The 12492-nt window shown below is 38.9% G+C and overlaps 1 protein-coding gene across 1 annotated transcript in view; it reads right to left on the reverse strand.

The window, feature by feature from the left end:
* Acot12 (acyl-CoA thioesterase 12) overlaps positions 1–12065 on the reverse strand; it is a 49014-nt gene extending 36949 nt beyond the window's left edge. Inside the window, exons 1-3 of the mRNA XM_047556043.1 lie at positions 11828–12065; positions 4891–4960; positions 1759–1819 (exon numbers count right to left, since the gene is read on the reverse strand). Of these exons, the coding sequence (XP_047411999.1) occupies positions 1759–1819; positions 4891–4960; positions 11828–11957 (261 nt within the window). The 5' untranslated portion in view covers positions 11958–12065. The remainder of the gene's footprint in view (positions 1–1758; positions 1820–4890; positions 4961–11827) is intronic.
* Between the last annotated feature and the right edge of the window lie 427 nt (positions 12066–12492).

A 12492-nucleotide genomic window follows, 5' to 3' on the forward strand; every position in this document is an offset into this window, starting at 1 on the left:
GAGCCCCTGGAGGACACAGCAAGGTTCCTGCATGCTTGGGGTTCAGGGTGAAGTCAGTCATTTATTTCTGCTTAATTAGCAGAGGTTAGCCTCAGCTGTGACCAGAAACTGAAATAGAATGGGATGAACCTGAAGGATGTGTTGAGTTTGTAGAAGTAAAAATAAAAATGTGTAGTTGCCATAAGGATTTAGGAAAACAATAAATAAATTAACAAGAAATTTCTACCAGGTACAGAAAGTAAGACTTTTAGAGGCTTCTGGCAGAGTCTCAGAGTATGAAAGGAAAAAAAAAAAATCCTGCCCAGTGGACCAGGCCTAGCAACTCAGTTGAAACTAGGGTTTATTTTCCTGAGAATCAAAAAGAAACATGTGCTTTCAAAGTTACTGGAATTTTTTTTTCTTAAATTCTATTCAATTTCCTTTGAAAATTCTAGCTTGTCTTGGGGAATAGGAGGAAAAGGAGAAAAGAAAAGGAAACTTTGTGTTTGGGTCAACTATACAGCACAGTGCAGCAGAAAGGCCGAGTCCAGGGACTACTGTGGAGCAAAGGCCAAAGGTCCCACTGCTGGGAAGTCAGGGTCTGGAAGCACCAATTGTTGCTGGCAGAGCTCCCCCTGGTACCACAAAAGCTTTCTTGAAATGCTTTCTATTCTGTGAATGTGGACACTGGTGGAAAGTGACTACATCCTGGTAAAGCCATCACTGTAGGCGTAGTTTTTGCCAAAATCATTCTGTTAAAGGTTGAAATGTTCCTTCCTCCCCAAATTCCTATGTTTGAAACACTAACTTCCAGCACTTCCAAATGTGACCTTACTTGTAAATAGGGTCATTGCAGTTAAAAGTTGATCATACCAGACTAGGATTGGGTCCTCATCCAGTATGACTGCTGTCCTTACATAAAGGGGAAATTTCAAAACAGACACACACACAGGGAGGACACACATAAAGATGAAGATAGAGATGGGGGAACATTTCTACAAGCCAAGGAACACTGAAGAGTCCCACAAACCACTAGGAGAGAGGCGGGGACAGATACCCCCTCATGACTCTCAGAACCAATCTTCTTGATGTCTTGACTTAGTTCTTCCAGCCTCTGGGACTGTGAGAAGATAAATTTCTCTTGGTTAAGTCACCCGTCTGTGGTGTCGAGTTCCTACATGCCTTTTTGTGTCCAGGATCAAAGAGACTATAACTGACTGCCACCAGCCAACCTAGAAGCTGATTCCAGCAACTCCCTTCCTGCTAATTTAACCTGCACAGTGACTTCAAGAAATCCTAGAATGTTGTTTTCTCAACTATGATAAAGAAAGGAAAACAAGGTGGGTATAAAAGAAAAATCATCTAAACTTACCTTTTTACTGTCTGAATCTGAGTTACTAGGCCTTTAAAAAACTAATCAAGGGGTTAGCTTCCACTGGGGAGTAAGGAGACAGATATGCAGAGTTTTAATAATAGTAGAGACAGAATAATTAAGAAAGAAAACCTATATTTTGCAAAAGAGCAAAACAGTGCCCTTCAACCTTGTGTGTTTCCTTCTATGTAAAAATAGTGAATTACATCACATCGAATTTTAGTGACGGGGTTGACTGGGAAACACCAGGTCATTATTTACCTGGAGTCTGACAGCAGATTTAAGGGCCTTCTTAACTTCAGAATCTCATTACCTGCAGATCCTATTTTAGGGCTCCTCCTCTGCCCTCTGTAAACAATGAAGAGATGAGCACCAATAGGCAGAAGTAAGGAACGTGTACCTCTTACCTCCATACTTGTGCTGAATGCTCTAGTAACTTTTGCTTTGATGGTTATAACTTGCCCAACTCTAGTAAAAAAAAAAAAAAAAAAAAAAAAAGAATTTTTTTTTCAGTAATGCAAGCACATTTCATTTCAGACTTAAAGATTCACTTAAATCCTTCTATGTGCCATAAAGTATTTCCACCTTAGCCTGCTGATAATGTTCACATGGAACACTCAGGTTCTTGATAACAGGAAAGACAGGGCTTAAGGGTAAATGCTGATCATCAAAAACCACACTCAGGTTAACGGACTGCCTCTATTTAAACAGGAAAAGGACTTTGCAAAGATAGCATGCAAGATGACTACAAATTTGCAACAGATACTTGAACTTTATAGTAACTCTTTCCCCGAAGGAAGCTAAGACAAACACACAGGCAAATCTATACAACTGATATTTATTTTAAAATGTTAATAAGTAAATGGATGAATAGATTACAAATAAGCAGACAAGCAAACCCACTGATTAATTTTGATAGGTTTACATGGGCCCTTACTGCTGCAAAGAGTCATTCACTCACTGCTACTATGGGAACTCTGATCATGTAACTTGAACTTGTTTCAAAACTTTTGTGTTCAGGCCCTTCTGTCAGTTTTGATTCCTTCACCCTAGCAGAAGTTAAGAATCTGTCTGATATGAGTACCCTCAATTTTTCTCCCTTAACTTCAAAATTGAACTATATTCTCAGGGTCTTGGGAGTCACTGAGACTCTTCTACTTCAGAGGAAGAGGGATCTCCTCAAGACCTGACCGCCTGTCTTACCTGAGCTCTTGACTTTCCCCCTGCTGTCTGCTCTATCCTCTTTTGCTCCTTCTATCTCCACCCTTCCCTGACATTTTTACTCTTTGAAATATCTTAAGGTTTCTCCTTTTTCAAACCTTTCTTTAAAACCTATTCTATTTCAAGATTTTTTTTCTCTTCTGCATATGAAACTTCCCTAAAATAATCATTGATTTTTCTACCTCACACATTTAATGACTGAGGACTAGCCCTGGTGTTCAATTAAGGTATTAGTTTCACAGAGATGCATAAGACTGGGCTGCTGGCTTCAAGGAGACCAGTATTTCTTTGGGACATAGGTGTGTAAACAGACGAAGTTCAAGAGATTATAAAAGACTTATTGATAATTCATTAACAATAAAAACCCTTGTCATTAATTAAATGAAGTACTGTTTCTAGTGTGGCCATACTAGTAACAAATGACTGCCCTTCCTTAGTGCTGTGTGTGAATCAGGCACTATGCTGAGTGCTTTGTATAGTATCTAACATGTCCCTCACTGGCAAGGACCCTGTGAGGAAAGCAGTACTGTTCTTGTTTCATTTACATCAGAAAATGGGCTTACGAGGCAATAGAGCCAGCAAAAGGCAGGGCCAGAGTTCAAACCCTGGTCTTATCTGGCTCCAAAGGCTTGACATTACCCAACTCAGGCTCTTAGTGAAGAATAGTAATTAATCCTATTTTAATAGAATTCATCTAATTGCCTCTAGAGAGGCTTGTGCAGATATATTAAGGGCTGTCTGCAAAGTGAATCAGTTGGGTTTGCCTAGAAGAGTGGCCATATCTGATAAATGGCTTTGTGCATACATTGCTCCTCTACATAATATACGTGTCATAACCTGTAGCACTTTAGTCAGAAAGACTGAAAGTAAAGGAAGGAGTTTAACACAGACATACACACGTATTATTTAAATAATTAATAACTGAGAAATCTGTACAAATCTATGCTATTAGCACAATTTTACTGGACCTTTTCCCACATGATAATCCTCACAGAGAGGAATTTGTCCATGTCTAATAAAACGACAAATGCCTTTGACTCAGCAATCCTCTTTTTAGGACTCTATCCCCCAAATATACTGTAAAACCATGGACATATACCTGCACAAAACTACCTATTGAAATATTTGTAATAGCAAAAACTGGAAACAATTTAAAAATTCATCAGTAGGGATCAAAGGAAAAAGTAGGGCATCTTACACAAAGGATTACCTTGTAGCTATTACAAGGAATTCTGAATATCTCTGTACATTGCTACAGAGTGATTTTCTATATATAATATTAAGAGAAAAAAGTGAAGCCAAGAAAAGCATATACAATGTGTTGGAATTTGTTTTAAAAAGGATATAAATATATGTAGATACTTGTTTATATTTGAAAAATAAAAAGATAAGTCATAAAGTAATTAAAATGGTTATAGAAAGAGAAATGCTTGGTAGAAGCCAGATAGGAACTTAATTTAACTCAAACGTATCTGTTTTCCACATTTGAGTCTGATACCTATAAATGTTTGAAGTTATAAAATACAATAAAAAACTAATATGAATTCTAACAAATAAAAAACCAATTGAACTTGACTAAGTGTGAGGTTGGCAATTTAACCATATGGAGGAGAATTATTTCAAGTAACTTCATAATACATTGATTATGGTTATATTATTAAGTCTTTTAAAAGTATACTGATCTTTTAGAAATATATACTGAAATATTTACAGATAATGACTGGAATTTGCTTCAAAATAACCCAGTCAAGTAAGGGACCATAGAAGTGTACAAGAGTGTGCACGAGTGGATTATTGATGTACTTAGGTGATGAGTTCTTGGGATACACTATACAATTCTCTCTACTTTTGCAAAAGTTTGAATTATTTGTTCACTTAAAATTTTTTGCAGTATGAATTGGTAAAGCATATTAAGCACTCTCACACAAAAAAAATGTTTTTCATATTTTTCTATCTCTATTCAGACGAATTAGGGTTTATCCAACCTAATGATGAAATTCACTATTGCAGAGACACTTACCATCACTAATTATTCTTCTAGTAAAGAAAGGAGCCATTAAGAGTCAGGTGTTAGATAGCTTGCCATGCCTGACCCTACAATACATCTCACGCTGAGAGTTACTTCTGAACCAAATGATGAATGGGATTTTACACTCACAATGTTGACTAAAAGTGGACCCTATGATTATTTCTTTTACTAACTTAGATTGGGTCAAATGTTACTCATTTTATTAACAGGACCACTGACCCCAAACAAATAAGGTGCCACAAATGACACAACCAATCTGGGAGAAAAGTGAAAGAGTAATGTCACTTACCTAGCTGTCTCCTCAAATTGAATGTCATCCATTGAGGCTGTGACACAGGAAACCCCAGCATGTTTTTCAGCTTCAAAAAATAGGTAAACATGTGCTATGTTAGTAGTTCTGTTTGAATATTTCAATTCAACATAAGGGAAAAGGAATTAAATTTAAGTAGATTTAATTTACCCATTCCCTCATTCACTAGAACACCACTGTGCCCACACTTTCTGGATGCTGTCAGTTTATAAGAGTTTCTTTGTTCTTTAAGTTATGCTTTTATTGTGTGCTAATTACTGTACTTTCTCCTTTTTTTCCCCCGGTACTAGGGACTGAGTTCAGGGCTTCATGCATGCTATGTAAGCATTCTCAGCCATACCCCAGGCCTTCTTATTTTATTTTATTTTTTAAAATATAATTTTTTGTTGGGGGTGGGCACAATACCTTTATTTTGTTTTTATTTGGTGCTGAGGATCGAATCCAGTGCCTCATCCTGCTAGGTGAGCACTCTACCACTGAGCCACAAATCCAGCACCCTCTTATTTTATTTTGAGACAGGGTCTCACTACATTGCCCAGGCTGGCTTTGAACTTGGCAATCCTCCTGCCTCAGCCTGCTGAGTTGCTGGGATTACAGCCATGCCATTGTGTCTGGCTACTTTCTCCTAAATTTTAACTTACCTGATCTTTTATTTTACTCAGAAAATCTGCAATTATAAATAGCAATTTTAGCAAGTTGGCGCTGACTTTAAATATTTTGTCAGGCAATACATTTCTTTTGTTTTTAAAACAATGCACCAAAGTTGTTTCTACTGTCACGTAACTTGCAGGTGAATGTATTTAAATCACTTAACCACTGTAAGTATGGGAGAGCCTGAGATCATCTTCCAAATCAGAGAGGCACCAGAAAAAGATGGGAACAAGGCAGTATTTAGTTAATACTTATTATATCTACCAACTTCACACCAAGTTCACTCTGTATAATTATGTTGGAGGGAAGAGTATTGAGCATGGTGGAGAGTTTCTCAACTCCTCAATTCCATGTTCTGTATCTGCACTTAACTTATCCAGATTTTTTTTTTTTTTTGGATTGTTGGTTTTGCTTTTTATAAAAATACAAGAATTTATATTATTTGGGAAAGATCCTAATGTGTGCTTGCTTCTCTCCAGTTTGTTTTTGAGAAACAGTTAATTAAAATCCAAACAAATTGCAATGGCAATTTGATAGAATAGAGATAGAAACTTCATTTTTAATTTTGGTGACCACTCGTGCCACATTCTAAAAAAAAAAAAAAAAAGAGTGAATTATCCTGAATTTTTATTCCTTGAGTGTAGTGAATTACTAGAACTGCAAGATAATTATTAGTCTTAGGTGGAGAGGTGAGAATATAATCTTTGGGGATAATTAACACATTCCTCCCTCAGATCTAATTCTGCAGATAAATTACATTCCAATTTTACTAGTAGGAAGTTACCGTTACTCCAAACACGCTCATAACATGAGCTGAATTACCAGGAAACTGACCATAGAGAACCCTCTATGTGAGCAATGTGGATGAGAAGGTGGGCTTCCACCTATAAAGTTCAGGGAAAGCAGGGGAATGTGGGAGCATCAGACCCTAGAAATGCACCAGATAGGCTTACTTTAATTCAATGTGCCAAACACTTGTTATATTGTGGCCAATTTCCAGATGCTGAGTTTATCCAACTTATTTTTCAACCAGTCTACTCAGTGGCAGTTAGATTCAGCTCATCAATGTCCTTTCACAGCTTAAGTTTTTCAGATAACTACTGAACCCTTTCAAATATGTTTTAAAACATTGACTAAAGCGTATCCCAAAACATTCATTCTAGTTGACTAACATGAGGGAATGGGATATTGAGGTTATTAAACTATTCTTATTAATAAAGTTTTATTAATTGAATTATCAATTTTGAATGATTTAAATGATAACTAAAAATGCAGTAACCAATAAAACTTTAATTTTTTATTCCATCTTTTTTTAATCTACAGTGTATATATAGCACTACACTAGATTTCTTGAGGGATCAAGAAGAAACAAGTAGAGTACTAGCTAACATTTACTAAGTACTGAGCTAATATTTACACATGTCAAATCACGAGTCTGATTTTGTTTTATAAATTAGGACATTTAGGCTTAGAAAGATTAAACATGTTCTAAATAGTGATTTTGACTACAGAACTAATAGAAACTCTCAGAAAAGAATAGGGTAGACCAAACAGAGAATGCTACTAAAGAACTGGGCTGAATGTGGGCCTCAATAGCCACAGTTTACACTATAGATTTTCAGGAACCATAAAATAATAAGAAAGAACACGCATTTGGGGACCAATATAGGGTACACAACTTTAGCATGTGAATAAATGTAATTTTTTTTCTCTTTTTACAAGTATGTCAGAAAATAAGAATTCAATGGGATCAGCTTATTCTGGTTCTTGATTTTTATTGTCCTTCATATAGTATTTCAATTAAAATAGAAACACCCTATCGCTATTTCTGATTTCCTGGGAAAATTTGGAAGCAGACTAGCTGCATGATTGTAATTCCAGGTATGAGATGATGGTTGATAAAAACAGTGATAACCTTCATTTCTTCATTTCTTCAACTAATACTGCTTAAACATCTATGCTGGTGTCTCTATAAGATGCTGGAAATAGGAAACATCCACAGTCCTTGTTCTCATGGAGTCTAATGGAAAAGCCAGAGATGACTTAAGTGAATGCATAATAAAAAAATGTGCCAAGTGCTTTGAAGAAAATCCAAAAAATCCCATAAAAGCCCCATTTTACGAACCTATAAGTGGGGAAGTAGACCTAGGTGGGGTGTCAGGAAAGGCTTCCATGTGGAGGGGATACTCGTGTGAGAGTCAGAGGATGAGCAGGTATGAAGTAGATGGCGGAAGCAGTGGAGAGAGCATGTGGAGCAGAGGGAGCAGGGACCACGTAGGTCCTGATGAGCATCTCACTAAAATGCAAAAGCAAGGAGAGGGGTGAGATGAGCTTGGAGGGAAGGCCAAGAGCAGACTACACATGGGGCCTGGAAACTCTCAAGGTATTGTCCACTCTCTTTCTGGTCTTCACTGTTTCTGATGAGGTCAGTGGTAATTTTAATCACTTAATCATTATTTTCCTACATGGAGTACAGTGTTTTACTCTGGATACTTCCAAGAGTTTTTCTTCATCATAGTTTGACCATAATGTGCCTAGGTGTGGTATTTTCTGTATTAATCTGGCTTCGCGTTTTATGGTCTTGAATCTGCAATTGTCTTTCCCATATTGGGGAAATTTTCAGCCACTATTTCTTCAAACATGGAGTATTTCCTCATACTCATGTAATGTGATTGGATTAGCATCTTCAAAAAGTACTTCGTATGCAGTATGGAAATGAGACCATAATGAATGGAGTAGACCAGTTTGGAAACTACTGCTGAAGCCCAAAATGTAAGATAATGGTAGCTGGGATAACATGGTAGCAGTGGAGGTGTAGCAAAGAGTGGGTCTGAAAGATTCCTTTGGGAAGACAAGATGATAGTACTTGATTCATGTACTGCTTATGTGGAGGAGGGAGTAAGGTAGAGAAAGGTATCAAGAGTGACTCCTAGATTTTTGACTTGCACATTGGATGAGACAGGTGTCACTTCTGAGGGGAACTTTCAATGAATTCAATCTTTATATTATTTGTGAATGATTTGAGATATTTCAAAATAAGAAATGGACATGGGGTTGGAAAATGAATCAGTGATGACTTCAAGACTCTTCCTTGAAGGACTGGAAGAATAAGGGGGCAGATATGAGGTTTACTGCTAAAATAATAGTGAAGGTGTTTGATTTTTCTTTAAACATCAAGACATTTTGGAACCTAGCAGTACCTGGGGGTCATGGCTATGATCCTTATTTATCAGAGTAATATAACTAAACATAAGGTCTGGTCAGTAGAAACTCTGGTTGAAAAAAAAAATGCCTGGAAAACTCATTTTCACATTAGTCACCAGGTTCAATTACATCTTAGTTAGATTAATATCTTTTATTCGTGTTGAGTCTTTTCTCACATGGAGCATTTATCAAAAGCATTATCTATGTTTCCCAACACAACTTTACCTAAGATTTCTTTAACATTACTTTCTTAATTTACTAGTTAGTTATTATGTTACTAATGATAATATAGTTATTAAGGTACAGAGTAATTGATTGATTGTCCGTTGGATCTTTCTATGATATATCTGAGTTTTCAGAAATGTCAAATTTTAGGAATTTTTATGACGACTGCAGGAGGGAAATTGTTTCTCCACTACAGAACAGAGATACTAAGCAAAGCAGCTTTAAAATTCACTTCAGCAGTCACATCATGCATTCAGTTGTCTTGGAAATAGGCACAATTCTTATTAGCAACCTCAAGGATTTCTATACTCATTTCTTTTTCTTACATGCAGATTAACTTCATATTCATGTTTCCATTATGATGTTATTATAACCAAAACTCAAACCCTGTTAAAAACTATTAAGACAGAAACCAAACAGATTAGCAAACAAAACAAACAAACAGATTGGCCTCAAATATATAACTGAATTTTGCAGGTGGTTAAGACACAGGGGATTAGAAACTATTCACACTGAGAAAAGCAGGGTTCCATAATCATCTGAGTTTTACTTTGGTCATCTATAAAATAAGAGCCCTGAAACACATGAAGTTTAAAGCCACTTCCAATTTTAATATCTTATCTTAACATATATTACTTTAAAATGCACAATTTCTAAGTCTCTATTCCACAGATAAAGTCTGGATTCCTTCTGGACATGAGATCCCAAGTCGTAGGACCATCCAGGTGAAGAAAAGTCTTTTATTAACACTAAGCAGTGGAGAACTAGCTGAGTTTACATGATAATTGGCCAGGCCGAAAATAAAGAGGTGAACAGACAAATAGACAAAATAGTTACAGATTATGCTAAGTTTTTATGAAAGAAGTTGGACAGGGCATTGCAATAAAAGTGATGAATGGGTGTAGAGGTAAACAGGTGGGCAGGAAAGTCTACTCTGAGAATATGACATTTAAGCTGAAATGTAAAGCATGGAAAGATCCAGGAAAAGCATGTAAAAGCAGAGAAGAGCAAGAGCAAAGGCCTGAGCAAGGAAGAGGTTGGCACGTGCTTGGAAATGCAGAAGGCTGGTATTGCTGAGCACATGGACGAGGAGGAGACTGGTACCAAACCAGTGAGGGGAGACAAGAAGTACACCTGGGGCCCCAGTCCATGATACAAGGTTTGTCTGAGCAGCATAACCTTATACTTTTCTTGATGTTAATGTTCTTTGGTGGGTGGGATACCCTACAGGTTTCCAGGTAACCACCACTCACTCCCTGAAGTCCTAAGCTGGACTCAGACTCATCTCTCATTTACGGTTACTTGGCTGGTTCCTATGTGAACTTTCAACTCCAAGTAGCATCTATAAAGATTGTCAAAGGGTTTGGGTTTAGCTTCAGGTGAGATGGGAAGGCACTGAGTGGTTCTAAGTTGTGGAGTGGTGTGATGTGATCCACATACCTGAAGTCCACTCTAACCTCTGTGCAGAGAACAGATCCCAGGGAGGTCAGATGGACAAAGGCAAGCTAAAGGAAGTTTGGCAGGAGTGAGGGCTGGTGGGACTTTTTGGTACTAAACATTGTATTTATCATTGTTCTGAAGATGGGAGAAGTCAGCAGGCAGAGAAGACCCACTTCTCAAAATTTTGTCCCACCCAGCCTTTCCACTAGAACATCACTGACATTATAACCTGTTGTTTTTGAAAGTGGAGTCTTTGTTCCTAGACATAAGTCTAATGCAGGTTTTCAGTGGTTTGGAAGAGATTCTGAGGTCAAAACTATTTTCATAATAATACTAAGAGGTTTCCTTTGTCTGCTTGGTTCCTAACAAAATACCATAGACTGGTTGTCGTAAACAATAGAAATTTATTTCTCATAGATATGGAGGCTGTGAAGTCCAAGCTTGCCAGTTATGTACTGGTGAGGGCTCTCCTCCTGGCTTGCAGATGTCTGCCTTCATGCTATGGCCTCACATGTCAGAGACCAAGCTATCCATTTCTAAGCTTATAAGAACATTGAACCAATGGAATCAGGACTCCACCCTTATGACCTCATTTAACCTTAGTTACTTTCTTACAGCAAATACAGCCACACTGGTGTTAGAGCTTCAACACATGAATTTTGGGGAAGGAGAAAGACACCATTCAATGTATAGTAGATGTTTTGCCATCTTCATCTCTCAGAAGAATACAGTTGAGTTTTCCAGTGACTATATAATAATGTGGTAGCAATAAATTGAACAGCAGAAAGATATCTGATTAATGAGCAGTCTGCTACCAAACCAAACATTACAACGATTTGCAAAAGTGCAAACTAGTACCACTCTTGAAAGTACATTTTTGTTACTGTTGAAAATCTAATTATTTTTCAATAAGTACGTTGTATTAACGTGTAATGAATTCCTTTTTTTTTAAAAAAGTAATGGATTCTTCTTTTTTAAATGAACTAAATCTGTTGCATTTTCTATATGGTAAATATGGATATAAGTAACCCACACACACTCATTTATCACTCATTCCTTCTGAAGAAATCCTAAATCCAAAACGTCTAGGTCATTGTCGGGTGAACTATCTGTCATCACTGTCCCTGACTGCACAGTGTTCATGGCTCTGTAAGGTTGGGTCCTCCCCTTCCTTCTCAGGCTGTTCCCTGGCTCCCACATCTCCGGCCATCCTTTATCTCCACAAGCCAACGCAACCCATCGCCAGCTCTCCGACACCCCTGCTACGCTGGATCCCGCACCACCACCATCACTCGCCACCCTTGGCCTCGAGTCCCGCGCATCGCGGCCCTGCGACGTCCTGCAGCCCGCCCAGCAGCCACCTGCTGCCCTCCGCCGCCCGGCCCGCCGCGCCTACCCGCCAGGCAGGCGGTGGTGTCAATCCACTTGAGCAGCTGCCCGGCGCTCAGCTCGCCGCGGGCGTTGGCGTGCGCCGGCTGGATGGCCTGGCTCATGCGCACCTCGCCGGGAGCCGCCAGACGCTCCATGTCCAGGCCGAGAGAGGGGAGCCCCGAACCCCGGGTGCCTGGCCCTGAGGTGTCCGCCCGCCGGGTCCGCCCCCGCTCCAAAGGGCGCCGCCCGCCCTGGCTGCGAACCCTGTTCCCACTCCCCCGCAGCCAGGTGCTTCGGAAGGCGAGAGTTCAGGTGCTGGCAGTGTTGTCCCCGACTGCAGCCAGGAGAGCAAAGGAGCACGCTTTTCTGCCTGGGAAGAAGCCGGGGAACAGCTGGACCTCTCCGGAAAGAGATAATAGCGCTTCTCTCTGAGCACCATGTATAGAATTAACCCACAGCACGGGAAAGGTGTGCACCTGGCTGAGGGATTATAGGTATTTACTAAGCAAATAAATACAGTTATCTTCCGTCTGAAGAACTTGACAGGCGAGGGGGCAATAAATAGTGATTAAATCCTCCCCAGAGAATGTAAAACGTTTGCTTTAGCAACTGATTTAAAAGTGCTTGACTTTGCTTATTGGATCGTTTTTGTGGTGGTTGGCTTTTGTTTGCTGCTTGCCAGGCAGCGTA

Source organism: Sciurus carolinensis, chromosome 6 (genome assembly GCF_902686445.1).
Source record: "Sciurus carolinensis chromosome 6, mSciCar1.2, whole genome shotgun sequence".
Taxonomy (NCBI): Eukaryota; Metazoa; Chordata; class Mammalia; order Rodentia; family Sciuridae; genus Sciurus; species Sciurus carolinensis.